Raw genomic sequence first — 27,181 nt, forward strand, 5'->3', positions numbered from 1 at the left:
ATCCCAGGAAAAGGTGACTGGAGGCTGCTTGTGGTGAGGGCTGGGGAGGCCAGCTCCTCAAGGGACAGAATGGCACCCAAACACTGATTAGGTGACAGTGACAATGAAGAGAGAAGCTGCATGAACAGGAACAAATCGGCCTTTCAGCAAGGAGAACAGATGAATTTTATAGCAGCACTATTTTGGTTTGTTCCTAACACAGTAAGCCTGAAAAAAAATCAAACCTGAAAGTATTTGGAGATGTGGTTACCCATTTTCCTGCTCTACTCAGGGACAGCAAATTCTCTCCAAATCACTGGTACAGTCAATGCAAGACATCCAGATTCCTCCAGTTGGGAAGCTCCGTTTCTGGAAGGGAGCTCATGGTATCTTCCACTTCTCTGAAACACAGAGGCTTTCCTTCTCCAAATTTTCACATTTTGAAAGGACAGTCACCAAATCAGGCTTTCATATAAATGATAATTTTATTGTAAATAAAATGATACATTGGCCTGGCTTTGCACTGCAAGCCCCCGGTCGGTAAATAGAGACTACTGGGTCAAGGTCTTCTGCACAATCCAGGTTAAAGCCCTTTCTCCCTGCTTTGCATCATTTATGGTGATAACAAAATCCTTTTCTTCCTTTTTGAACTGCTCCTGGCACACCTGCCTTTTCCCTCCTGGTCAGTCTATGTTGGTAACTGGTGCCAATGGGAACTCCTTGGAGCAGCTTCCAGTCCTTTGGAATATTATTCCAAATTAGGAAAAAAAAACCCACCCCAAAACCCCATCCAAATTGATGCAACCTAACTGCCACAGAATGGGCAAAGATGGGATTTTCTGGAGAACAAGCAAATAACCTGGAATGCACAGAATCGTCACACCAAGACCAAAATGTCACTGCTTTGTTTCCTCACTGCCTCAGGGACAGCCACATTCCCCCAAGTTCCTCTCCAATGGGAATCTTGGGCATTTTTCGGATTAGTTTTAACCATTTTAGGACACTGGGACTCTGATAAGAAATTCTTTGTCAAACAGAATATTCTCAATTTTTGCAGCACCTTCCATCAGGGACCCCAATACTCAATATTCCCTATATATCCCTCCCAGGAAGGAACAGCAGGAAATCCAACATGACATTTGGAATTGACACAATAGCTTATTGTCAGCCTGGCACTCCTCCTCCACTCTTCCCTAAATGAGTTTATTCCCAGTTTTTTCCTAGTCTGCCAGGATAAAGAGGCCAGATATAATTCAATTGAGGTATAATTACATTTCTGTCCACTTGAAACTCTTTTGCTGCCAGGGCTGTTAAAAGCCCATGGTATCAGTGTCAGCCCCAAGTTATTAATCAGAGCAGTGGACTCAGGAATGCAAATCTTCCTTTTCCATAATCAAGAGGGCTGTGAGGAAACAAAGAGGCATTTTGGCTCAGCTCTACTCATTATAAACCATCAGCAAATTCTCTGCAAAACCAGCTGCTTTTTTTCCTTTTTAAATTCATAAAGGCGTCAAATTCATTTCCCCACCTCCCCCCACCCCATAACAGTCGATATATATAAAAATCACCAAATATGATCTTTTACGATATAAATTAAAAAAAAAAAAAATAAAATGAGGCATCACCGTTTACATGATGTAAAAAGAGCTAAAAAAGAGCGATATAAACTACATTCATAAAAGTGCATCTCCAAACATACAGGCAATGCTTTGGCTTGTTCCTGTGCCGAACGCGCCAGTCCGAGCTGGCCCCGTGTTCTCTGTCACTGTACAGGGGGTGCTGCTCCCTGCCAGGCTGGGATGCAGGGATTTGGCACAGAGGAGGCCCAGCCAGCCCAGGGAAGGGCTCTGAGCTCTGGGGACAGCCCTGAGCCATCATCAGTCCTGGCTGCTCCTGCTCTCCTCTGCTCTGGAAGCGCCTCCCGGGATGCAGGTGAGGTAAAAGCCACGACAGCTCCTGAGGATTGAGGTGCTTTGACAGAAGTTCTGCCCTTTCCTCACGCCCTGTTCTCTCCCAGATCACAGCACGTGGGACAGCAAGAGAAAAACCAAGGGAGAAGGTCTGGATTTGGTGAGGACAAGCCAAGGATAGAGGGATGCAGATGTCATGGTGCTCCTGATTCCTGCAGGTGATGGGCAGGGAATGAAGACTCCAATCTTTGGTATATTTAGGATGCAAGGCTTGAAGAGCTGGTGCTGATCCCCCTCCTTTTGTCGTGCAGGCTGCAGGGATGGTCCCACACTCCCAGCAGAGTGGTGGGAAAAGCTCCCCAGCTCCGAGCTGGAGTGTCACACCCTCGCCTCCCCTCATGGCAACAGTGAAGTGCAGGCCAGAAGTCAGGCCAAGGGCCTGGACAACTTGGGGTCAAGTTCCTGGTTGGGAAAAGATCAGTTGAAGTGCTCTCACTATAATTAAATAAATTATGGAACAAGGGCTTTCATAAAAGGGATCCCCTAAGTGCCCACAAGTGGGACAGTGCATCCTTGGAGTAGTGCAGGGAGCCTGGAAAGGAAACCAACACCAGTTTTTATTGGCTACACTTTGCTCTGGGTTTGGCACAGAAAAAACATTTCATATTGTTAAAGCTTTTCAGGACTTTTGGTTGGTTGGGGCTTTTAGGGTTCTTTTTTTTTCCTCTTTTAATTCAACACAGTATTCTTCACGTGTCGAAGGAGCTTGGTTTCATTAAAACCTGCCTTAGCCTGCTATTAGTATTCACTTAAAAACTTAATTTTACTGCATTATGAAGCAATTTTCAATTTTTTAAGGGGGAGAAGAGTGGAGGTGTGTGGAACCTTAATATGGTTTCCAATACAAGAGCAGAACACCTTCAGTGTTGCCCTATAAAGCAATATTTTAGTTAATTAACATTTGCTTTTCTTAGTTTCATTTCTCAGAGATAACTTATAAACCATGAATCCCCAGCACTTAAAACCTGCTGGTCTTTCATGAGTGAAATAAAATTATTAGTGCCCAAATCAGCACAGAGGATTTGAGGCCATCAGGATCTCAGTCCTCTGACCTGTGCAATCTTCCAAGTGCACAATCACTTGGATATGCTTTGCTGGTACCTGCATGGGGATCTCCAGGTAATTTTAGATATTTGCTACCATTTTCAATGTTGTCTGAGGTTCCCTATTTGACTTGAGTCCTACAAAAGCTTATTTAAATTGGACTGTAACATTTTTATGGAACTCTTAAATGATCACTTGCACACCTGTAATTCAAATAATGCACAGCAAAGCTGAGCTTGATTCCAGCTCCCTGTGCACAAGTGTCCAGGTAATTGTCCCCAAGAAACCCTCAGTTTTCCATTAGGCCATGTGCTCAAAGAAACTCTGAAGTCATTTCCTGGGTACCAGATGGACTATCTTTGGTTAAAAGGATGGTAAAAAGTTACCAGCCAAAGAGACAGATGCAGGAGGAAGCTGAATTCCACGGAATTCCCTTCCAGAGGGGTTTTGTTTGGACCCAGCAGCCCCAGAGAGAGGAAGCAGAAGCACAGATTTGTTTGGTATGACACAAACTAAGTGACACTGTCCAAATGCTGGGACAGATCAAACCTAGCTCCAGATTTTCCAACATTAATGGGAGAGCCCTTCCCTCAGGCCCTGGAGTGATTGCATTCTGCTGAAACTTGTCTGATTATCCTGACATTTAGCTGGAAAGAACTCCCTCACCTCCAGCCCCAAATCCATGGGTTCATTATAAAATAACACTATTCACATACTTTTGAATCAATATCTTCTGAACACCTTCAGATGCTGAATACTCAAGAAGAAAAATATACCATACTATAGTGGACACGACACATGGCTTTTTGCTGGATTCAGGTACTGGAGACACCTCTGGAGCCCCAGGAGGGCAAAACCAGGGACTCCCACAGGCAGAGCTGGTCTGGAGGCTGGTGCATGTTTCTGTTTTGGACAGAGTGGAGCTCTTCCAGCTCCCACTTGGGTTCAGATTTCTCCTATGTTCAACCAGTGATGACACTTGTGAGATTCCCCTTCCTGCAGAAAACACGCAGCCAGCAGCAAGGTCACATCCAGGTAACAAAATCTGGGCAAAAATGCAGCCCTGCTTGGACAGCTGTCGGCAGGATGAACATTAGTCCAGCACACGAAGGAATCAGGCACGAGAGCAGACCCTAAGTTCCTTGGCAGAACTTCCCAAAGGACTAGGCCTAGCTGAGTTGGCATTTTGAAGATGCAGCACCACAACGGGCAGTTGCAACTGGACAAGACAGGGCACGGAGAGCCCGGCAGGAGCTGCGAGCAAGGGAGGTAATTCAGTACTGGAGCTGTGCAAACTGGTGTCTGAGCAGCTCTTCAGCAGAGGGTCTGTGCCTGGCTTCCACAAAGATCTGCTTTAGGAAGTCCCGGCAATGTTCTGATATGTGCGAGGGGAGCTGGGGGTTGGTGGGCTGCGTGGCGATTTTGAAGATCGCTGCCATGGCTTCGTACTCTGCCCAGGGGGGCTTCTCTGTCAGCATCTCCACCACGGTGCAGCCCAGGCTCCTGGAAAGCAGACAGGAAAAAAACAAATGAGAATTCTCTCAGTAATGCCCAGTGTTCGGGGAGAACTCCCCAGCAGCTCTGGGAACGGCTCCTGGGGGAGCCTGTGCTCAGAGCCAGAGCTGCCAACAGCTGCTTTTCCTGCTGCCACGAAAGTGCCATGTGTCCTGCTCCCCTTTGCTCAAACTCTCCTCTCAGCAAACGTTTGTGTTATCAGGGGACAAGATGTGCCAGTGGGACATCCCTGAAGGCACCATTTGACCTTGCTGGTGCTGCTGCTTCTGTTGTACCTCAAAGGCACTTAGAGAATCACAGAGTCACAGCACAGGTTGGGTTGGAAGGGACCTTCAGGACCATCCTGTTCCAACCACCTTCCACTAGAGCAGCCTGCTCAGAGGTTCAGCTTGCTGAGTTGCAAGGTAAGAACTTCGCAGTTCTTTTTAACACACACAGTCTAACAGACTTCTTAACGCTCAAGGTTCAGTGAATCAGAGCTTGTTGACCCCACAAAGCCATTTCAGCAAAATCCCTTTTCAGCCACGGCCTCAAAATGCCCACGTTGGGAAAAAAAATAACCTAATAATATCTCCACTTCACAAGAAACCAAGCATCACTCAAAAAATAATTGAAGTCGTAACAGTTCCGAAGTGGGAAGGCAGTAAGTTAAATCCCTGTGGGACAGATGCATCATTACCTTAAGGAAAAATTCCTTGTAAAGTTAATGGGGCTCTGCAGGCTACTTCAGGGCAAGGACGTGATTCTGGGGACATGGCTGAGCCACCTTTCTGAGGCAACGTGACTCCAACACCTTCCCAGGGAAGATGGCTGCTGTAGCACTGCACTGATTGGGGCTTATTCAAAAAGGATTAATTGCTTCCTCTAGGCCACAGATTAAGTAAAAGCCATTAGTGAGTTTTTAATATCCAATCCTGTGGTTTTATCACATCTTTACATTAAAAAGGGAAAACTGCCTCCTCTACCTTAAAACTAAACCTTCCTTTGAGGTGAAATGCAAGGAAAAGGATGTTGAGAGGCAGACTTGCATCGACTGCCAAGACAAGGAGGAAAGGAATTAAATGCAGAGAATATGCAAGAACTGATTTCTTGACAAGGTTTAAAATCCAACGTGAAAATTTTACAGTTTTCCAGCCATTTCAGGCTTACTAGAAGAGAGTACAGAAAATGCAAACCATGTGTGCTGAAGTGCTGGGGGTTTGCTCAAAAGCAAGCAGGGATATATTATTGTTTAGACTGATTTATACCGTTTAAGCAGATCCGGTTTCTTTAAGATATCCAGCAGACGGCAGGAATGTTTTTCATGTCAAGTCACTCCAGCAATAACAAATAGCTCACATATTCTGCTATTTAGGAAAAAGAAAACTGGAGAGGGGCCTGCAGGAATGGCACAGAGCCAGGTGGATGGATGTGTTACGTTTCTGAGCCTCTGGGCCATACACATCCACCCTGGGACCAGTGCTGCACTGGAAAATTCTGACCCCCCCCAAATAATGATTGGGATTGTAGGAACTGGAGTGTGGCCAATGGCAGCGACTCTTTGATGGGAATGGACCAATGTCAGCACCAAGAGGAAATCCACAACTGCACCAACCCAGGGGGAAGGGCACGTGCTCCACTCTCTCCCCAAGCATCCCAACTGGGAGAGTCTGCAGGATTTAACTCTTTGCAGACAAGTTTCAGCTGTATTTCCACTTGCTGCTTGTACAGGAAACAAGCCCTGCTTTGCTGTGGAGGCACAACCAGACCTTTTGTCCCTGTTGTTTACTTAAGTTTTATAATCTCACCTTTTTAAGGCCCCCAAAATTAACATTTTGGCACAGGACCATTTTGCTCTCTGGAGAGAGACTGCTCCTTGGCTATGCCAATAATAGCACAGCTACAGTTTCCATTCATGCAGATCACCTCTGATCTGACCTGGATCTTTTCTGTTATTCCAGGTTTGAGCATCTTTCCTTAAGGCTAAAATTCTATTAATCTCCAGTACATTTTAAGCACAACTCTCATTTTACATGTAAATGAATGGGCTTTCCCTAGACAACCTTCAGTTGCTCTTCTAAGGGATATCACAGAATCACAGAGTCTCCTGTGCTGGAAGGGACCCACAGGGATCATCATCCCAATTCCTGGCTCTGCACAGGACACCCCAAGAATTCCACCAAGTGCCTGAGAGCATGAGAAGGATGAAAACATTGCACCAGCCAGAAAGCAAAAAAACAGCTATCAGTTTGAGTGAGGAATGAGTGGAAACTGCTCCTGAAAAACGAAATGAGATGTTGGGTGTTAACACCGCAAAGCACAGCTGGCAGAAGATTATGTCTTGAATTCAAACCAGTGGCTTCAATTTTCTTTAAACTCTTCATCCAGACAAGGCGTGAACCTGGATGCTCAGATGGCAGAAGGTGCTATGTGTGCAGTGATCTGTGGGCAGCAATGAGAGGCTCACCACACGTCTGCCTTCCTGCCGTAGCCCTCGCCGCTGATCACCTCCGGGCTCATCCAGTACGGGGTGCCCGTGACGGAGCGGATGCCTGTCCCCGACATGCAGATTGTCTGCAGCCTTTTGCTGGCCCCAAAGTCCCCGAGCTTCACGTTCCCAGCAGAGTCACGGAGAATATTGGCACCTGGACAGAAGCAAAAAAAAAACCAAAAAAACCAAAAAAAACCCAAGACAGCTGTTTTCATGAGATCCAGCTGTTGGATCTGCAGCCTACAGAACGATATCCAAGCACAAATACCTGTGCTCATGGTATGGCTCATTCCCCATTAAGCCTCAGGTGACCTGCTAAACATCACTTCTTTAATTCAGGTTGTAGACAAGCCAATTGCTAATGGCTGTAAATGGGAAAAACTTCAGGGAAAAACACAAGGAAGTGAAGGGGGGAGGGAAATGAGAGCTGAGTCAGCACCAGCATTGTTACAGCGCCTGTAAACAGCTCAACCAGCCTAGCAGGGCCCCCAGGCCAAGGGCTGAGAGAGAAGAGAGCTGTGTAGAGAAGGATTTTATTGGGATGCTGCTTTGTTGAGTGCAAGCATTGCTTTCTGGTCAGCTGGGTAACAGATGTAGCTAATTAAACCCCTTTGAACTCCTACAATAAACAAGTCAATCTCCACTTGGTACTGAACACGAAGCACCAGGGAAAAAGCAAACTTTAGAGCTCAGCTTTTATGTGGACACAAACTGAGGCTTAGACACCAAAACCAATTCTTCCTCCAAAACTGAAATGAGATCAAGAACCCCACTGTTACCATTATCTGGTACATGCCCACATGAAACCCTTTTGCTCCTGTGCTGGAGAGCTGTCTTGGCCTGGCCCTGCTCTCACCCTTGATGTCCCTGTGCACGATCATGTTGCTGTGCAGGTACGAGACGCCCTCGAGGATCTGCCGCGTGTATTTGCGGGTGACGTTCTCCGTCAGGGCCCCGTACGCCTTCAGCTGGTCCTTCACTGACCCCTGCCACAAAGCAAAGGGAAAGAATTGGCAAAGAGGTGGCAAAGCACAGACCCTGCAGTGTCCATTCAGCTCCAAAAAGCCCTGGGTGTTATACACCCAGCTGGCCCTGCCATGAACTCTGCCCTCTGCTAAAGGCTTTCTATGAGCATCTTGCCCTAAGAAGCCTTTTTAAGAACAGCAAGGACAGGCTTCATGGCAAAAACAGCTTAAGGAGGTTCTGTCTACTGGTACAACTTGTTGTGAAGACAAGCAATAAAATAGTTCAGCAGACTTATCTGGGTCAAAAGCCTCACTTTTGGAGAGTCAGTTTTAGCCTCGCTGTACCATGATTCTGGTATTTCAGTTACCAGGATTTACATGTTGGCCCAAGTCCTCTGAGGTACTGTGGTAGAACAAATTTAGACTGAAGAAAAGAACTGTCTTTAATGACTGTCACAGAGAATGTATTTCAAGTAGAAGACACTTAAGGAAAAAAACCCAAAGAGGTAATCTGGACATAAATAAAATGAAAGTGGTGGCATTATGAGTGTGAGAAGGCACAGCCCTAAGAGGGTCTGAGGCAGATGACATAGTCAGTGGAATCACAGCACTAATAAACCAGCTAACAAACCCAGCCACCTCCCCTTCTGACCCCTGACTGTGCTGCTCTTACCCCTGGCATGTACTCCATGAAGATGGTCAAGGTCTTCTCTGCTCGATCCCTTAAGCAGCCATAATACTGCACAATACGGTCATGCTGGAGATTCTTCAGCAGCTGAATTTCACACTCCAGAGCACTCACCTCCTGTGGATGTTGAAGGAGAAAATAAGATTGCAGCCCCAGGAAATATATAATAAATATAAAAAATAATAAATTTGTCATGTCACTGGCAGGATGAGACCACTACCACACTGAGAAGTGTAATCCATGACAACATTTTATCTGCTTCTTGGAAAAGGCAAACATTACCAAGGCTTGCTGTTCATTTTTACTGCATTATCTGCAGGCAAGTGTTGGTGTGGAAGCTTTGATAGAACACAGGCTGTATCATACATGGATTTAGTAAGAGAAAAACTTTGTTTCTTGCCTTGATTCTGTCATCTGCATGGTGGCTGAAAGGATTCTCCACCCACAACACAGGTATAACCTCACTTCTCTCACTAAGCTGTGGGCAGGGAGTGTAATTATGAAGCAGCTCTGAATACAGTTACAGAACTGGAACCCACTGGAGAGCAAAACAACAGGTGCTGAGAGTTGCTAAGTTTCTGTCACCCAGTCCTGTTCTGATCACACTGATGATTTACTGGAATCAAGCCCTACAAACAGCTTCCTCTCCTATTTACTTCAAAGAATCTGCAGCTCTGCACATGAAACTGATCCTTTGCTTTGCTCTTGCCACAGACAACAGGGTATCACAGTGCAAAGATGTTATCCAACAATTTCAGATGGAATCACAAATGTTTGCTGCTCAGAAAGAGTATCAGGTTCTTGCTGAATCCAGGGATTGAACAGGAGGAACATCAAAGGTACTGAAGCATGAGGATTTATGGAAAAAGGAATAATGTTTTCTCCCCAAATTAGTCCCACTTTTACCTTTCCAGCCCTGCCATGGGAAGGTATCAAGTTCAAATCTCTCACTCTGGGAGAGGATGCAGAATCTTAGAGCAAGAACCTGGGTGCTGTAGGCACACATGGAACCAGTGGAAGCTGCTTAATCAGACCAAAAAATAGTATAAGATTTGGAGTTTCAGTGCCTTCAAAATATATTTCAGCCTGTTCCTCCTTGGCTCAGAGTTACTGTCTGATTTACAACACAGACATAGTAGAACTTCCCAATTCAGGACATATCTTGGCACCAATATCCCACATAAAATCAGAATAATTAAATCTTCATGGATCAGTTATTCTAGCTCAAAGTGAATTTGTTCAATATTGGGAAACTGGTACACTGTTAAAACACTAGCAAAGACCCAAAAGCCATTCCAGCTGCATCCCCTGTGCAGGAAGTTGAGTGCTGTCCCCTAATTTCAAGGTGCCCATCCCATCTCCACTGTCTCCAGTGTTGTCACATCACTGTTCTTCATTAATTTACACCCCACAGCTCCATTTGTTTTTAAGGACACAGAGAATTCAGAAGTGAAAATTGGTAATTAATGCACTTGATACAGGGTGTACCATATAAACCCAGAAGTGGGTTTTGCATGTGCAAGCAGCTTTTTTTTTGTTCAAAAAAGAAAAAAAACCCTACTCTTGCTGGATTTAGTTTCATTCACATCCATGTCTAACCAGGAACACAGGGCAGTCTAGTATTCTTCAAGCAACCTGGCAAAAACCCAAAAAGCTGAGCAAGGAGAGCCAAGAATGAAGCAAGAAAATGGATTTTAGTTTCAAGCTGAAGTTAATAACACAGAAAAGTAATTTTTAAATGACTCCTATTCTTCTCCACATGACTCGAAACCTTAGTACGAACTAAATAAGATGCCAGCTTTCAAGGACAGACAGAGAGAGACATTGCACAGGGGTCTGAGGAGCTGAGATGAGGATTACCTTGCTTGTTTCAGGGCTCTCTGGATCAAACTGGACCTGCTTGGCTGCCAGCTCTCTGCCCGTGTCCACGTCGTAGCACAGGTACACGCGGCCGAAGGCGCCCTGGCCCAGCAGCTTCCCTCGGCGCCAGTTCATGGGAGCACTTGGAGCTAAAAGAGAACAGCAGTCACTTCTCCTTTCATTACACTATTTAAAAACAAAGGTGGGCTTTTCAAGGACCAATCTCCATCATGCAGGGACTGAAGCAGGTGTTCTGTAGGTGAATAAACATGAGGTGCTCTCCCAGGGTAAGGAGTCAGTGGTAGAGCTCTGAACAGAATCCAACCGTCCAGACTCTCAAGGATCTGCTGACTGATGTCCCATTAAAATGACACCACAAAACATTCTGCAAATGTGTTTTACAGACCAGTCATTCAATGGGGTTGGTGAAATTTCATTCCACCAGCAGGTGGATCATACAACATCATTACTTTAAGAGATGATGCAGCAACTAAAGAGCAGCTTCCAACTCTTGATCTGAAGTTACCACATGCATCAGATGAAGAAGAGCTGGATAAGCCTTGCTAAATCAATCCCAGCCAGCTGGGAATGACTTAAGCTTCTGGGACAACTTGAAGGACATTATTCTGAGTTTCTTTGCCAAGCTAGTTTGGGGTTAACCTCTGTGGGAAGGATTTTACTGCAAGGCTCTCTCTAACCATAAAGATTAGAAGTCATAATTACCTACTAGACATGGATAAAGTAGGGACTGTGTTAGCACAGTGTGGGTACCTTCTTTACCTGCTGGACAGTTAATAAAAATACCCATGAGACCCAGGTGAAGCAGCATCTCCAACACCCCAGCAGGAAGTTCCATCCTCAGGGCACTGGGAGCCCTCACATTCATAAGCAGCAGTCTCCTGACCCAGAGATTAATACCTGAGCCCAGTTTTTCAGACTGCCCTTAATCCCAAAGCATATTGCTCAAAGACCAGTGCTTTAGCTCCAACTTTGAAAGCAACACTACCAGACTCCTGCAGTTCAATGCATCCAATTATGTTGGATCTAACAAGAAACTCTATAAACAAAGACAAGAACCAGCCATCTGAACAGTGTGAAAATACAGAAGAGCTGAGAGATTTGCTTTGACATGTCTAATTTAATCAGATTTACTGCCAGGCAGTATTTTAGTGTGTTCCTTCCTCTTCATTTTGATCCTTAAATTACTGTATGGGATATACAAAGTTCTTCAATAATGACTTATGTGCCACTTATTTTTTATTTTTATAATAGAAAGCTGTCCAACAAAACAGCTCAAGGATGCCAATAATATAGAAGTAAATCCTTCTACTAAGGAGCAAATAAAATACATACAGAATAACTGTAACCCAAAAGCCTGACTGAAAATGTTAACATAGCAAGAAAATAAACAAGCTTGTCTGCCTGTTTTAAGAACCCTGTAGATCATCTAGATCAAGCAGATTTTTACTTCTTAGCTGAATTTGCAATGCTTTCTAAAGGAAAAAAGAAGAAATCTCGAGAAGAAAAACACTTGTCTTTGTGACAAGCCTCAAAGCACAGTCAGGGCACGAGTGTGATGGTGTTCACAGGGGTCTGAGGATGAGGGAAGAGATGAGGATCTGACTCCATGTTTCAGAAGGCTTGATTTATTATTTTATGATATATATTATATTAAAACTATACTAAAAGAATAGAAGAAAGGATTTAATCAGAAGGCTAGCTAAGAATAGAAAAAGAAAGAATGAATAACAAAGGCTTGTGGCTTGGACAGAGAGTCTGAGCCAGCTGACTGTGATTGGTCATTAATTAGAAACAACTCTAAGAGACCAATCACAGATCCACCTGCTGCACTCCACAGCAGCAGATAACCATTGTTTACATTTTGTTTCTGAAGCCTCTCAGCTTCTCAGGAGAAAAAAGGATTTTTTCTCCTAAGGATAAGGATCCTAAGGAAAGGATTTTTCAGAAAATATCATGGCTACACACGAGGTGCTTGGAATGGCTTTTTAGCCAGGTTGTGGCACTGCACTGGGTCTGGAGTCCCCGGGAGCCCTCCCTGTCCCCAGGAGCCCAGCCTACACTTGGTGGCAATGTTCCTCTCCTGCACTCCCAGCGCGTTCTCGCTGTCGGCGCTGCGCAGGCGGCCCCGCGGCTCCAGGTACTGCAGGGCCAGGCCCAGGTTCTCCCCGTTGGTGCTCAGCGAGCGGCTCGAGGGCACCAGGGTGAAGAGATTCCCTTGGTGACGTCGGATCCGGGGAAACGTCCTCCGGCCTGGGGAGAAGGAACATCTTGAAATAAACGCTTGCAAGTGGGAGGTAATGGCTGGGGGTTGAGCAGCGGGGAGAAGGGAGAGAAATCCCAAGTTCTGCTCTGTTCCCATGGAGCGGAATCTGCTGCCAAACTGACGAGATGCAAAAATATAACAGCTCAGGGCTGGTGCTGCCTGAGTTCTGTACAGCCCTGGATCATTCCCAAAGCAGAAGGCAGAGAACACTCTGTAATGCCCTCAGTGCTGTAAGATCTAAACTTACCTTCCAAAGGAGAAATCTGGTTTAAAGGCTCTGAGCACAAACTCTTAACAACTACATACAAAATGACTTTCTAGATAACGTGCCTGGACTTGCAAATAAATATCATAAATAAAGATCATGCCAACTTGCACCTCATGAAATTTGGAGAGATTATTTTGCATAAAGCCATCTGATTGAGCAGAGATGTAATTCTTTAAGTCCCTGCTATATTTAAAAGACCCAGAAGCAAGTCTGCAATGCAAATTAGCAAAGTATAACGAATCTCTGTGGTAGGAAAGTACTTATATAGGGCCAAGTCTAACAGTTATGTCCACAATTCCCTACTCAGCCTGGATAACACCAGAAAGGACAAAGAATTACAAAGTAAACAAAGAATTACAAACAACAACCATTGGTCTCCATGAAAATGTGGCATCATGCAGCATGAATCTCAGCACTAATTGCAAGGACCAGGGCACTTCCAGGCTCTCCAAATAGGAGTTACCCTCGTGTAGACATTGCCACTGCCTCACTTCTTTTCCCCAGCCTGGGATGGGAGCTGTGGGACCAACTCACCATCGCTGTAGTCCTTGTGCTGCATGGAGACGTTGTAGCGCCGAGGGTAGGTGCCACCTTTGCCTGCCTTGTCATAGATCTGATTCTCACGGTCTGCCAGGAGAAGCAAAGACAAAAGTGAGGCTCCTTCAAAAAACATTAACTTCTAATAACAGAATTTTCCTGTAACAGCAGGTTTTTAGGAAGGGGCAATAAATAATTTCATAGCTTTTCCATCACTGTGTCCCGCGAGCGGCTCGAGGGCACCAGGGTGAAGAGATTCCCTTGGTGACGTCGGATCCGGGGAAACGTCCTCCGGCCTGGGGAGAAGGAACATCTTGAAATAAACGCTTGCAAGTGGGAGGTAATGGCTGGGGGTTGAGCAGCGGGGAGAAGGGAGAGAAATCCCAAGTTCTGCTCTGTTCCCATGGAGCGGAATCTGCTGCCAAACTGACGAGATGCAAAAATATAACAGCTCAGGGCTGGTGCTGCCTGAGTTCTGTACAGCCCTGCATCATTCCCAAAGCAGAAGGCAGAGAACACTCTGTAATGCCCTCAGTGCTGTAAGATCTAAACTTACCTTCCAAAGGAGAAATCTGGTTTAAAGGCTCTGAGCACAAACTCTTAACAACTACATACAAAATGACTTTCTAGATAACGTGCCTGGACTTGCAAATAAATATCATAAATAAAGATCATGCCAACTTGCACCTCATGAAATTTGGAGAGATTATTTTGCATAAAGCCATCTGATTGAGCAGAGATGTAATTCTTTAAGTCCCTGCTATATTTAAAAGACCCAGAAGCAAGTCTGCAATGCAAATTAGCAAAGTATAACGAATCTCTGTGGTAGGAAAGTACTTATATAGGGCCAAGTCTAACAGTTATGTCCACAATTCCCTACTCAGCCTGGATAACACCAGAAAGGACAAAGAATTACAAAGTAAACAAAGAATTACAAACAACAACCATTGGTCTCCATGAAAATGTGGCATCATGCAGCATGAATCTCAGCACTAATTGCAAGGACCAGGGCACTTCCAGGCTCTCCAAATAGGAGTTACCCTCGTGTAGACATTGCCACTGCCTCACTTCTTTTCCCCAGCCTGGGATGGGAGCTGTGGGACCAACTCACCATCGCTGTAGTCCTTGTGCTGCATGGAGACGTTGTAGCGCCGAGGGTAGGTGCCACCTTTGCCTGCCTTGTCATAGATCTGATTCTCACGGTCTGCCAGGAGAAGCAAAGACAAAAGTGAGGCTCCTTCAAAAAACATTAACTTCTAATAACAGAATTTTCCTGTAACAGCAGGTTTTTAGGAAGGGGCAATAAATAATTTCATAGCTTTTCCATCACTGTGTCCCCACTTCTTCTATTTATACAATCCCAGCAAGCAGGGAGGGCGGCCAGCCAAGAGCAGAAAGTGTCTGGGTCAAATAATCTTTGGTAGCAAAGACATACCTGAGAACTCCTGTCTGTTGTCAGGAAAGCTCTGTGCCCTTGACATCCGTGACTTCCGAAAAGAAGGGCTAATAGAGAAAGAAGGCAAGAGTAAGTTTTGCTGTTGTTTGGGGTATTATTTTTTTGTTGTTTTATTTTCTAAATGAACAAGTAGAGCCTTGTCTAAAAGAGATTTAAATACCCTGCAGCCAGATGTTCTCAGAGGGGTGGCTCCACACAGGTTGCTTGCTTCAGAACTTTGTATTTATAACTTAAAGCTACTGAAGCACCAGTTTGCTGGTCTGCGGTTGTGCCAGAAAATAACACAGCCTTAAGACATAGTTAGTGCTCTTGTTAAAGCTCTTGTTTCCCTCCAAGAAAATGTATGTGATAGAAAAGAGGATTTTATGTAAGTACCACTGGCATTTCCACCTGAGCACCCACGTTCTCACCAGTTTGTACATTTGTACCTGGCTGCTCACCTGTCCAAGGACTGGCAGCTTCCTGACACTGAGTTTTCAGCACTGCTTAGAGGGTCCAGCATCTGCAACACAGAAGAAACCACACAGCAACATGAGTGCAGTCCACAGCCCAGGAGAGGCTGTGACAGAGGAGCAGAGCCCATGACTGCTTGCCTGCAGGATGTTCAGCTGAAGAAGGGAGTCTAAGCCTATTTAAATGTATAATTTTCCTTTATCTCCCACAGAAATTAGGTTCATATAAAATTTGAGGCACTGCTTTAGTTGTTGAAGGACTCTGCTGTGAAAAATGCAAGCTTTAGCAGCCTTGTGCTGCATTTCGATCCCAACTGGCTCCAGGAACAGTCTCTGCTGGTGCTGCTGCCTCCACCTGCAAGTCGCCCTTTGGCCTCACTTCCCACTTTTCTGAATGGAGAGCAGAGTTTCAAAAGCAAGAGGGTCACACAAACCTGGTAATAGGAAACCTTGTCACATGTGTGACAGCACCAAAACTGCTCAGTCAGAGGTGGAGGGGCAATGCCCAGAGCAGGGAACTACTTCTGGCAGCCCAACAAAGGCTTTGAACTTACACAGCTACAATCTGAAGCTGTTAAAATGCACAAAGTAGCATTTTCATAAACCCAGAATGATTTGGGTTGGAAAGGACTTTAAGGGTCATCCAATTCCACCTCCTACCATGGGCAGGGACACCTTCCACTACATCAGGTTGCTCTAAGGACACTTCCAGGGATGGGGCAGCCACAACTTTCTGGACAACGCGTGCCTCACCACTTAACGGTGTTGATGCAACCAGAGCCAGTGAATATTTGGGAGAGGAAAGGAGGGCCCAGGTGCCAGCAGAAGCCCTTGGCAGGTGGGTACTCACGCACTGCTCGCTGGTCTCGGGGATGAACTCGCCCTCGCTGTGGATGCTGGTGTAGGAGCCCTGGCGGGCGATGCGCTGCTGCCGCTCGGGGACGTAGCCGGGCGGGGGCGAGCTGCGGCCCGTGTTCTGGGAGCCTGTGACAGGGACACACTCACACTGCTGCTGGGACACTGCTGCGGCAGGCATCCCACCACAGCACACCCCTATTCACCCACAGTAACTGCAGAGCGAACCCCACAGTGTGGACAGACACAGGACTAGGGAAACCAAACTGTCTGATGTGCACCACCCCTACAAAACCCCCCCTCTATCCCCCGACAGTAACCGCAGAGTGAACCCTACAGTGGGGACAGACGTGGAACCTCTGAAACCAAACTGTCTGATGTGCACCATCCCCACCACAGCACAGCTCCATCCCCCGACAGTAACTGCAGAGTGAACCCCACAGTCTGGACAGACATGGAACCAAGGAAACCAAACTGTCTGATGTGCACCATCCCCATTGCCTCCACACCAAACCTCTATCTACCACAATAACTGCAGAGTAACCCACAGTCTGGACAGACATGGGACCAAGGAAACCAAACTGTCTGATGTGCACCTGTACTGATGTTTTAGATGCTATGTGATTATTGCTGAAGCTCCTGACAAAGCAGTCACCTATTTCTAATTTCTTCTGCTCAACCTTCTGAGCAAAATTCCAGTTTAATCATCTGTTAGTGGCACTACCTAAAGAGTCACTCTTGTGCTACCGAGAGAAACTTCACTCTTAGGGTTTATTTTTTCCTTGCAGATCTCAAAGAAGATGAAACTAGATACAGGAAGAAAAAAACCCCTTTTTGCAGTGACCTATCCACCTGCAGCTGCCACCGATTCCCACTGTGAGCTCCAGGAACTGCTGTGGTCCAGGCCAATCTGCTCAAGGTCACACATGAAGCCAGAGGCAGCAGGTGGAGATCAGCTCTCAAGCTGTGCTCCTTACAACACTGTCTTTAATTAACTGTGTGTACTCAGGTGCTAGGAAAGATGGGTAAAGATCAGCAAATATTCTCCCAAGGAAAATATTTTCTACAGAAGTTGTAATAAAGAGCAAAGGCGAAGAGCTGGGAGAAGTAGACTGAAAAGCAGAGCACACACCTTTCAGGGGGCTGCAGAAGGAAAATGAACAATGCTGGCATGGCTTAGGGTGCAAGGGGGATGAACTACATGAAAAAAAAGGGATTAAGAAAATCATAGGATCATTAAGGTTGGAGAAGACCTCCAAGATTGTCAAGTCCACAGTGTATTGCTCAGAGCTACCACCTGATGTCCCAAGCAGCTCCCAGGGCTGATGAGCCCTCTGGAGGGGTGGGATAACCCCGGCAGTGCGTGGGCTGCCCCAGCCCTGGAGCACTTTCACTCCTTCCGAGACAGATGCCCACGGCCAGAGCGAGCCCGGCCCGCTGGCACTGGCAGAGGGGCTGCTGGGGAAAGGCCCCATCCCTGGGCAGGAAAAGGAAGTCGGCACTAAATCCATGTATATCAAAGGAAGTGAGTGGAAAAAACACAAGCCCTGCCAGAATGCTTAGTAACTTTTTTTTTTTTTTTTAAATAAAAGTTATCACTACTTCCAAAGCTCTGAACTGGTGACAAGAGGCTGGGGCTGTTTGGAGCTCAGGATTCACACAGGTCCCTCTCCTGCCTGCAAAAAGCTTTAGTTGAACACTGCTATGGACTTTAATTGCATGACATGGTAAGAATTGGAGAGTCTCTCTGCCTGAAACACCAGCAAACAGGGCACCTTCCTCTTCCAAACCAAAGACAAGAAAAGAGAAGGAAGAAGAAATTGATGCAAGACCGAGCTATTGCCAAATTACCAGCAGACCTCTGACACAACTGGAACTCTTCTGGACCTCTCATAATGTAACAGCCTGGTATTCTGACACATTCAGAAAATAAAAGCAAAGGCTTCTTGACTGATGAATGGCAAGTCATTCAGAAAGCATCCATAAGCTGGGATTGGAGGAAAGAGTATCACAGTTCACCCATGACAGATACTTGCTACAGTCTGTTGGCTTTGGCACCATTACCTGGATACCTCAGAATGTCAGTAAAGAAAAATATGTATATAGAGATATTTTAAATGAAATAATTTTGGCATTCAATTTGTCTGTTATAGAAGAAACGTGGTGTTCAGACATGCATGGATACCACTTCTCAGGACCAAGGAATGTTGCTCTTTTTATGCATATTAACTTCAAACTAGGAAGGATAGTAAAAGTCTTTTTGTCCCCGTTTCAGTCACGTACTTCACAAGTTTTCAGTATTTTGTTTGTTTGCTGCTTCATAAAAGCAAATTGTACAGAAGGGGATCAGCAAACTCTGCACAGGATACAAGCAGGTTTGTTAGACAAGTTCTACACTGAGAACTACTGCTCTGGTTCACAAGTCCTTCCCTCTGAGCTCACTCTCCCAGTTACCTTTGCTCAGAACAGGGAGGATCCAACTCTGGTTTGGGTCCCCCAGTATGGAGACTGTTGTGGTTTAAGCTGATTTATTATTTGATACTTTGCACTGCAAATACTGATCTAAAATAGTGCAATAATTCTGCCTCAATTTCACAGAGTTAATGAAACTGAAGCACTCCTTTGCTACAGGGAAGAACTTGCAAACAAAACAACTCTGACACTCCCAGCTCCTGGTACTGCCCTGTGTGACTTGCATCACTTGTCCTCAGGCATTAGCTGTGACAAGCCCCAAAATAGCTGTTGTAACAAACAGAGTCATCCTCTGCTTCAATTTCCAGCAGAATTTACCTTCTTTCTGAAGCAGAAATATGCAGAGCAGCATTTCAGCTCTGGCCTTCACATCCTCACCTTCCTCCTGCACCTTCACTGCTCAGTGAGCTTCACACCAAGGAGTCAAACCCTAAACCACAGACTTTTCTGGGGTTTTTTTGGCCCATAAATACTTGAAGGTGTTTGACATGTTTTAGTTTTTCATATAAAGGTTAACAGCTTTGAGAATCGTTCAAGAACAGATTTGAATTGCGCTGCATGGTTAGAGTAGGTTGTAACATAGAAATTGGGAGAAATCAGACAAATCTGCCAGAGATGGAAGTAATAAAAACTACAGAATTCTTACATGAACCTTTCCCCCAAACAGGAGTTCACTGGGCTGACAGAAACCCAAGGAAATGAGATAAAGGTACATATTACTCTGATTTTTTTGATTATCTTTTGTGCACCTCTGATTTTGTCTTGTGCTGATAACTCTAGAAGTGAAAGTTGAGGCAACTCAGAATGTAGGACACTAGCTGGATATCCACTACTAATTCCTACCAAAATGCTTGATTACAGGAGTCAGGAGAGATTCCAAAGCCCGACATAAAAAAAATCAAATCTAGGTTACATGAGCTGAAATTGCCAATCTAAATAAAAAGCTTAATAGACTCACATCAGCTTTCCAAATTTCTAACCACAATGGCTCTGGCTTTGGGACATCCCCTTTAGCAGCTCCTCAGCTGTTCCACAACTTAGCAAGGAACTTTGAAACATTCTACTGTAAACATATTAAGAGCTTTTGAAAATGAACTGCCTTGTCCCAGAATAACCTTTCAATTTCTCATGGCTCTCCTAAATGCTATACCATAAACACTAGTGTCCAAAAGCTACATTTCAACAAACAAAAACACGTAGAAGTGGCAAAAATACTCACTGACAGACAGATGCCTGCTTCTGGGTTCTGGCTGCTGGTAGGGTGTGCTCACATCCCCTACAGATTGGGAAGTTTTAATCCTGACTTGCTTGGGCAGTCCAGAGTGGGGTGAAGAACTGGTCTGTTGGGTAAAATGGAAAGAATAAAACAAAATAAAGTGAGATGAAGCAGCTCAAGCAGTCTGGCCACAGTTTAAAAAAAAATTATGCTTTGTACCAAGAAAGTGCTGAGCGACAGTTCTAGAGCCTGAAATCTGATTAATCCAGAAAACACAAACAAAAAGACAGCAAAAGAGCCAGGTTTACAATTAGGGTGTAAAACAGGAATCAGAGAACTAGAACAAGTGCAGCTCAACCCAAGTGCATGATTTGCAGTGCCTGACACCACCAGGTACCTGAGGGGTTCCTGTCACCCCCTGAGACCAGAACACAGAAGCACCTCCAATTTCCATCAACCACCTTTGCCAGCAGAGATAAATTTTGAATCTTGCACTGTTTCAGAAGTAATCTGACTCCCCACAGCCTTTAAAAAGTAAATTCATAACTCAAACTAAGTAAAAATAAATTCTGGAGAGGTTAATAGCACCAACAGTCAGGAGATGCCAAGATGAATTTATTCATTCTTTCCCTGAACTTACATAGATATTATCTAATTAAAGATCATTTTTCTACAGAGCCCTCATCTCATTCAAAGCAGGAAGAGGAGTGAGACACATGAAACCTCCCCCAAGCCACTGAGATTCTGTGTCAAAGCAGGGGCTCAATACCTGCAGACACTTTCAATTTTAACCCTGACCCAACACACCTAGCTTTACAAGAAGGTGCAATATTCCCCTCCTCTTGAGTTACAAAATTTATCTTATTTGAAAAGAACATAACCAAAGACACCTCAAGGAAATAAATTCTGACTTCCAAAAATTATTTGAACATGACAAGCGAAGAAGGTGCAACAACTCAAATATTTTAATTCAATATTAAATTACTGGATGGTTGCACATTTAATGAGTGCATACACTTGAAAGGAGTAAGGAAAGAGTCTGATTTAAGTCACATAAACTCCACCATGGGCAGGTCCATGGGAGCTGGATGAAGGTGCTAATGAGGTCACCCTGCTTTAAAAACTGCAATGTTTTAGCCCCCAAACAGCTGCTGAAGTCAGGGAAAAAAATCCAACACAAAGAGACACCTATAGCTGAGCCTATGCAAAGAGGATAAACACATGCATTTGTGCCTGGGAAAAGTGATTTTATAATCCCTGTCACACTCAGTTAATGCTGCCATCATGCTTTAGGGTCTTAGGGGTAAACCTCTTGATTTTGCAGTCCCAGAAGTTGTTACCCACATGGTTTCTGTCCTGGGACAGCAACAGTATCCTCAGGCTTTTCACATTTGAGCTCCTGTCCAAGAGATCCACAGCTTTATCCAGGTCATCTTGGTTTTTCAAAGGAATAGAGAGCTGCAAAATAAAGAGCATGGAAGAAAATCATTAGAAAAGACAGAAAAGAAAAACTCTACTTCTACAATGGGTTGTTTAAATACAATGGGTATTTAAACAAACATTAGAAAAACACCAGACTCTAAAACAGGATTCTGATTGCTCAGTTATTCCACAGATTTTCACTCCAATGCTGTCTTACTTTTTAATGAGGTTTTCCTCCCATGTCAGAGAAATGGCTGACCCTAATGCAAATTCCTCTAAAGCCACAAAAGTGTGAATTGCTACCTGGATTTGCTGTCTGCAAAGAACAGAGACTTGTCAGCCCCTGACTCTCTGATGAGAAAATGGTATCAGAATACTTAAGTATCCAGAACTATGATCAAGTGAAAATTTGGTTTTATGTAGAAATAGAGTGTCCTAAGCAACACAGAACAAGGGAAACAAGATGCTGATGTTTGTACAACACACACACATCAGTGAGACGCTTTATCAGGATCAGCACATTTGCCTTTTGGATCAGGGATTCAACGATGGTTTGTATTAAAGAAAGACCCAAAAATTAAATTTCTGGGTAGGGAATTTGTGCTGGGGAAAGGAAGTGTCACGCAGAGAGCACTGAGAGCTCAGTACCTCGTTGTTCATGTAGTGGAGGTCCAGGGGCTGCCCAAAGGCTGTTTTCACTTTCTGCTGCACGTCTTCGTAGCGCACGGGACGGACAAACGGAATAATCCTGGGAGGAAAGAGAGCCACTGCCTCACTCCAGAGATTCACAATGATAGTGCAATCAAATCACATGGCTGAACCATTAAAAACACATCTGAATGGTCTCCTTTCATCCACAAGCAAGTAGGGAACCTTTCAAATTTAAATTTATTTGTATTATTTCAATAAGGAATTATTGATCTCTGGCCCATTTCCCTACAGTTTGTCAAAATGCAATATTCAGCTGGAGATTTCAAATAGAATCCCTTTGTCCCTGGGCAGAAAAGAATCCTTTTTTGAATAAACGCCTTTCACATAACAGGATACAAATGCCCTGTGCACCTTGGCTTAAAAAATACCACCTGCTCTGGCACAGATGAGGTTCTGCCACAAAGAGCTGGATTGTGAGCACCAATTAACAAACTTGTCACGAGGCAGAAATAACAGGATACAACAAGGTCTCCCCCGAGCCTACTCTTCTCCAGGCTAAACAATCCAAGATCCTCTTCACACACAAACTATTAAAATATCTGGTTATACTTTTTGTCCTCAGTTGGAAGATTAGTGTTCTTTCCAAAGCAATTTCTGCTAGTTAACTTTCAGAAAAAAATATCTTTTGCAACGAAAAAACTTTCAGGTTTTTTATATTTAACTTCCTCCTATTTCTTTTGCTACATCAGCGCACTACAAATGATCAAGGGACTGTTTGGACTTCCAAGTCACAGAGTGGACCACGGAAACTCAAGACCTGTTCTTGCCCAACTGAGACTCTGAATTTTCTCACAGGAGTTTGTGGGGAAAGCGGGGGAGAGGGGCTTTGTGTAGGGGCCACAGAGCAGCTGTGGCTGCCAATGGATCCCTGGCAGTGTCCCAGGCCAGGCTGGATGGGGTTTGGAGTGACCTGGGACAGTGGAAGGTGTCCCTGCCCATGGCAGGGGTGGCACTGGGTCTTTAAGGTCCCTTCCAACCCAAACCATCCTGGGATTCTGTGGCTCTGGGATGAACCTGTGCTTTGGAGAGAAGGTTTAGTTTCCCAGTCATCCATCCACACAGCCTCATCAGCCCTGGGTATCCTTTTAAGAGATGCAGCTTTTGTTTGAAATAACCCTTGTGTTCCTCAGCCCCTTCCCATGAAGGGTTATCTTGCTACCAGACCTACAACATTCAGCAGTTTGGAAATAATTGTCCTTGTTAAAAAGCTGCCCACAATAACATTTTCTACATATTCCTAAGAAACCCATACATGAAATCACAGTGCTCTGGCACCACACAAATGCAATGTGGCTCTCAGTCCCTTATAAAGGCTCCCATTCTACACTCAATGCTTTCAAAAGCAGAGCTGTTCTCAGGTGCCACAAATTTTATTAGTTTAAAAACTCTGTGCACTCCTCTAACACAAAATCCTGGACTGCAGGGTTTAAGGAGCCCATTCCTGCCTGACCACCTTAAATATTTGTGGTTAGATCTGGCAGCTCCTGTGAAACCAAGCACACACACTGACATTCTGGTGCAAGCTCCCTGTCTGGAACTGCACACTGTGCTGGGAGCAGGGAATTCGGGCGAGCACAACTGCATAATTAGACTGACACACAATCAACCTTTTCATTTTAGGAAAAAAAAACAAAAAACAAACCAGGAGAAAACCCTTCTGCCCCCTGGAATGCACCCAGCAGACAGGCAAGATGATAAGCCTGTGGTGACAGGAGCGTTCCCCTGTCCTGACACAGTGTGACAAGGAACTGTGACACTTCCCACTGTGGCTCTGTTGTCCCCACAAAGCCCCTGACACAGAATAGTGCTGAGCAGACCTGGCTGACAAAGGAAGAAGCAAATCCCAGTGATGATTACCTGTAAAATTTCTCCCACAGCACAAGAAGTCACTGAGAGAATTCATCACATAGGATTTCAGTGAAAGAAACAGTTCAAGTTTGGGGGAAGAGTAGAAATTATTCTCCACAGCCTGCTTTGCCAACAAAGAACACTTCTGCTTCCCTAACAGAAATCCCAAAATCTGACAAAGGAGGAGCTTCAACAACCTGGCCAATAACCTCTGCTAGAACAGGCTGTGAGGATCACTACAAACAACTTGTTCTCCTGTGCCATGGACATTAAATTTGCATTTTATCACGAAATTGTGAACTACTTCATGTTGGAAGTACTGCCTGGCCTGGGAGAAACCATCTCCCAAGATGGCTGTGAAGATGGCACATACATTCATGCTTACAACCCAATTAATATCTTCCAAAATAAGAACACTATAGCCCAGCACCATGTTTTCCCTCAGTGAGAGCAGACCCAGAGACCACAGACAAGCCTGGAGCCCTCCTGAGTTCACAGAGCCACGGGTCATTAAATGTTTCAAGAGTTCCTCTTGAATTGATGGCAAATAAGAGGCTTTTTGGGACCTACTTTGAAATAGTTCAGCAATTTTATCCATTGGAAACAATGCTGTAAAAACTGAAACCGCTATTTCAGTTATTTCTGGTTTTTTTTTTTGGTAAAAGAATGTCTCTAAAAACCAAATATCAGAGGAAATAACAAAGAAGGTCTTACACCAATGAGAAAAAAATCTCCCCTTATTGTATCAATTGCTCAATCACAGCAGGGCAATGATAGTGACAGGGCATCAGGAAGTGAGAAACTAGAAAAGAATGATGCTGATTTGATCAGCTTCGTTTGGTTTCAGTTAAATGAAAAAATGGGAACATATCTGAAACAAGACTTTCAGGCTGAATTTTTTTCAGGCTGGACAGCTTTTAAAAATTCTGCAGTTCACTTACAAATAAATGTTATGGAAATAAATCAGTGTTTTATGACACACTGATCTCTAAAAATAACCAAGTTGTGTGTGAGCTGTTTGCTATTGCCTTCACTGTGTGATTTCCATTCAGGAAAAAGGAAAGCAAAGCCAACAAAATATTTAAGCTAAATTACTGATGACTAAATCATTCTCCCAAGCAAAGAATCAAAGCAGTGAAGGCCAACTTACCGTCTCTCCCCATTATGTTCAAACTTTATCCTGACATCATTCTGCAGGAGAAAGAACAAAAGGTGAGCTCACAATCAAACTCTGGCACACACAACAGCACACAAATGCACCATATTATGATTTTAGTTTTTTAACTTTCTCCGTGGAAGCTGAAGCAGACTGGGGAAACAAGTGGCTGATACATGAACACAGCACGTGAGGAATGGAGAAACTGCTGAAGGAGAAAGAGAAGAAAAGGGGTAAAAACTAAGCTGTAATTTTTGCAACCTAACACTTAAACAGAAGACATTGAAATAAACTTTGAAAAAAATTAATCTATCTTTAACACTGAATGGGAAAAATCTGAAATTCAGTCCTAACTGCTTATTAATCTGAAGGCAATTTTCTTTAAGCATCCTCAAAGCACGCATGGCAGGAAACAGAGAGGGAATGTGCTACATTTTTTATTCCTACTCCTATTTTTGAATTTTTATTCCTGTTTATTATTCTTTATTCTTAAGACATGGAATTAATCACTGCTTTTTCAAAAATGCAGCCCCTGAAACTCAGAGCTACAAACAGGCTGATTCTGTGTTACCTTTTAAAGTTCTAAGGTTTCAGCAAAGGGATCATCACGACCATCTGATAGTTAAAAGCACTGACTGTGCAACCTGTGCAGTCACTGTAAACTCAGAAGATGCTGGGTGGCATGCAACAGTCAACAAGCTGAACTTTCAACTCTGGACATTGAAGTTCAAATCCCAATTTAGGTCAGAAAGATAAAAATAAAAGGGAAAAAATCTACTATGATAAGACTCCATCATTTCTGCTGCACAATTTATGTGATTGGAATAGATTAAGCCATCTGTGAAAGCCTCAGACAATAGGCAATCATACATCTAGGAACTTCAAAAAAAACGTGGCCAGGAAATGCTCTTTAGCTGGAGGAAGTTTCTGGCAGGCCCAGTGGTCAAGAATGCAGTTCAAAAGGACCCACGGAGTCCCTGGGAGCACACGGAATTCCTGCAGAGCTGGACCAGGGAAAATGACCTTCCCAATCCCAGCCACGACCAGCTGCAGGTGGTCACTCACACATAACCTTAAAGAGTGGTTTTTAGATGTGGGAAGAGAAAGAACTTAGTCTAGAATTACTCCAAAATGAAAAAAAAAAGAAATCTAGAGAACTCATTTGAATTGATCAGTAAAGAAACAATGCAGCTAACAGCACAGGAATAATATGAAGTCACTGCACACAACTTGAAGACATATTCCTAATTTATAATTGCTAATATGGAAATGAAGTCAGTTTTCTTACCGGGATTTTTTTTTCTTCCACTGCAGAGGCACACTGGTTCATTATTGCAGGGCTGCCCAAGAAGGGGGGACTGCTGGCATTGTGTTTTTTCTTTAAAAAAGAATAAAATCACTTAAAAAATGGAAATATGACTGTGAAATCAGAAAGTCACTTGCTAAATTTTTTAGCTGGGCAGACCAAACCCCATAAAAAATACATATGGGGAGAATGCAGTATACATACATGTATAATGTAATATATACTAAATATTTTATTAAACTACATAAATGTATAGCATATATAATACATACAGTTGATATGATATTCATTAGTCTTATGTAAAAATATAAAATATATAAAAGCTACCATATTTGCCACAGCCTGAGCAGGATCAAGGAGCTACTTCCCATCTGATGCTTTGGCTGCTGGAAGCACAGGACAGAGCCAAGGATCTGATCTCCTCTGTCCACCTGCTCTGTCCCTTCAGTGCCAGGTCACCAGTTCGGGCATTCACAAACAATTTTACCTGTCTGTTGGAGTGAGCAGTGTCCTTATTCTTCATGGTGTCATACCCGGGCAGGCGGTGCCGCCTGCCCATCTGGAGTGCCACCAGGTCCTTCATGATGGACTTCAAGGCCTCTTGTTCATCTGTGATGCACAAGAATTTTAGGAGTAAGTTGTCTGAGTGAGCACCAACCATGACATTTCTGCAGCTCTGACACTTCTACACTGGTTTTCTGCTGGCT

The 27,181-nt window shown here is 44.3% G+C and overlaps 1 protein-coding gene across 1 annotated transcript; it reads right to left on the reverse strand.

Moving 5' to 3' along the window:
* Positions 1-445: 445 nt before the first annotated feature.
* On the reverse strand, positions 446-27,150 carry MAP3K3 (mitogen-activated protein kinase kinase kinase 3). The gene is made up of 16 exons (XM_031064353.1): positions 26,962-27,150; positions 26,457-26,546; positions 25,163-25,203; positions 22,102-22,201; positions 21,376-21,489; positions 20,035-20,155; positions 16,339-16,472; positions 15,477-15,538; positions 15,016-15,083; positions 14,692-14,784; positions 12,571-12,762; positions 10,492-10,640; positions 8,617-8,748; positions 7,835-7,964; positions 6,955-7,132; positions 446-4,496 (listed from the first exon to the last, which is right to left on the reverse strand). The coding sequence occupies exons 1-16, from the start codon at positions 27,133-27,135 to the stop codon at positions 4,268-4,270; spliced, it is 2,007 nt and encodes a 668-aa protein (XP_030920213.1). The 5' UTR covers positions 27,136-27,150; the 3' UTR covers positions 446-4,267.
* Between the last annotated feature and the right edge of the window lie 31 nt (positions 27,151-27,181).

Source organism: Geospiza fortis, unplaced genomic scaffold (assembly GCF_000277835.1).
Source record: "Geospiza fortis unplaced genomic scaffold, GeoFor_1.0 scaffold344, whole genome shotgun sequence".
Lineage (NCBI taxonomy): Eukaryota > Metazoa > Chordata > Aves > Passeriformes > Thraupidae > Geospiza > Geospiza fortis.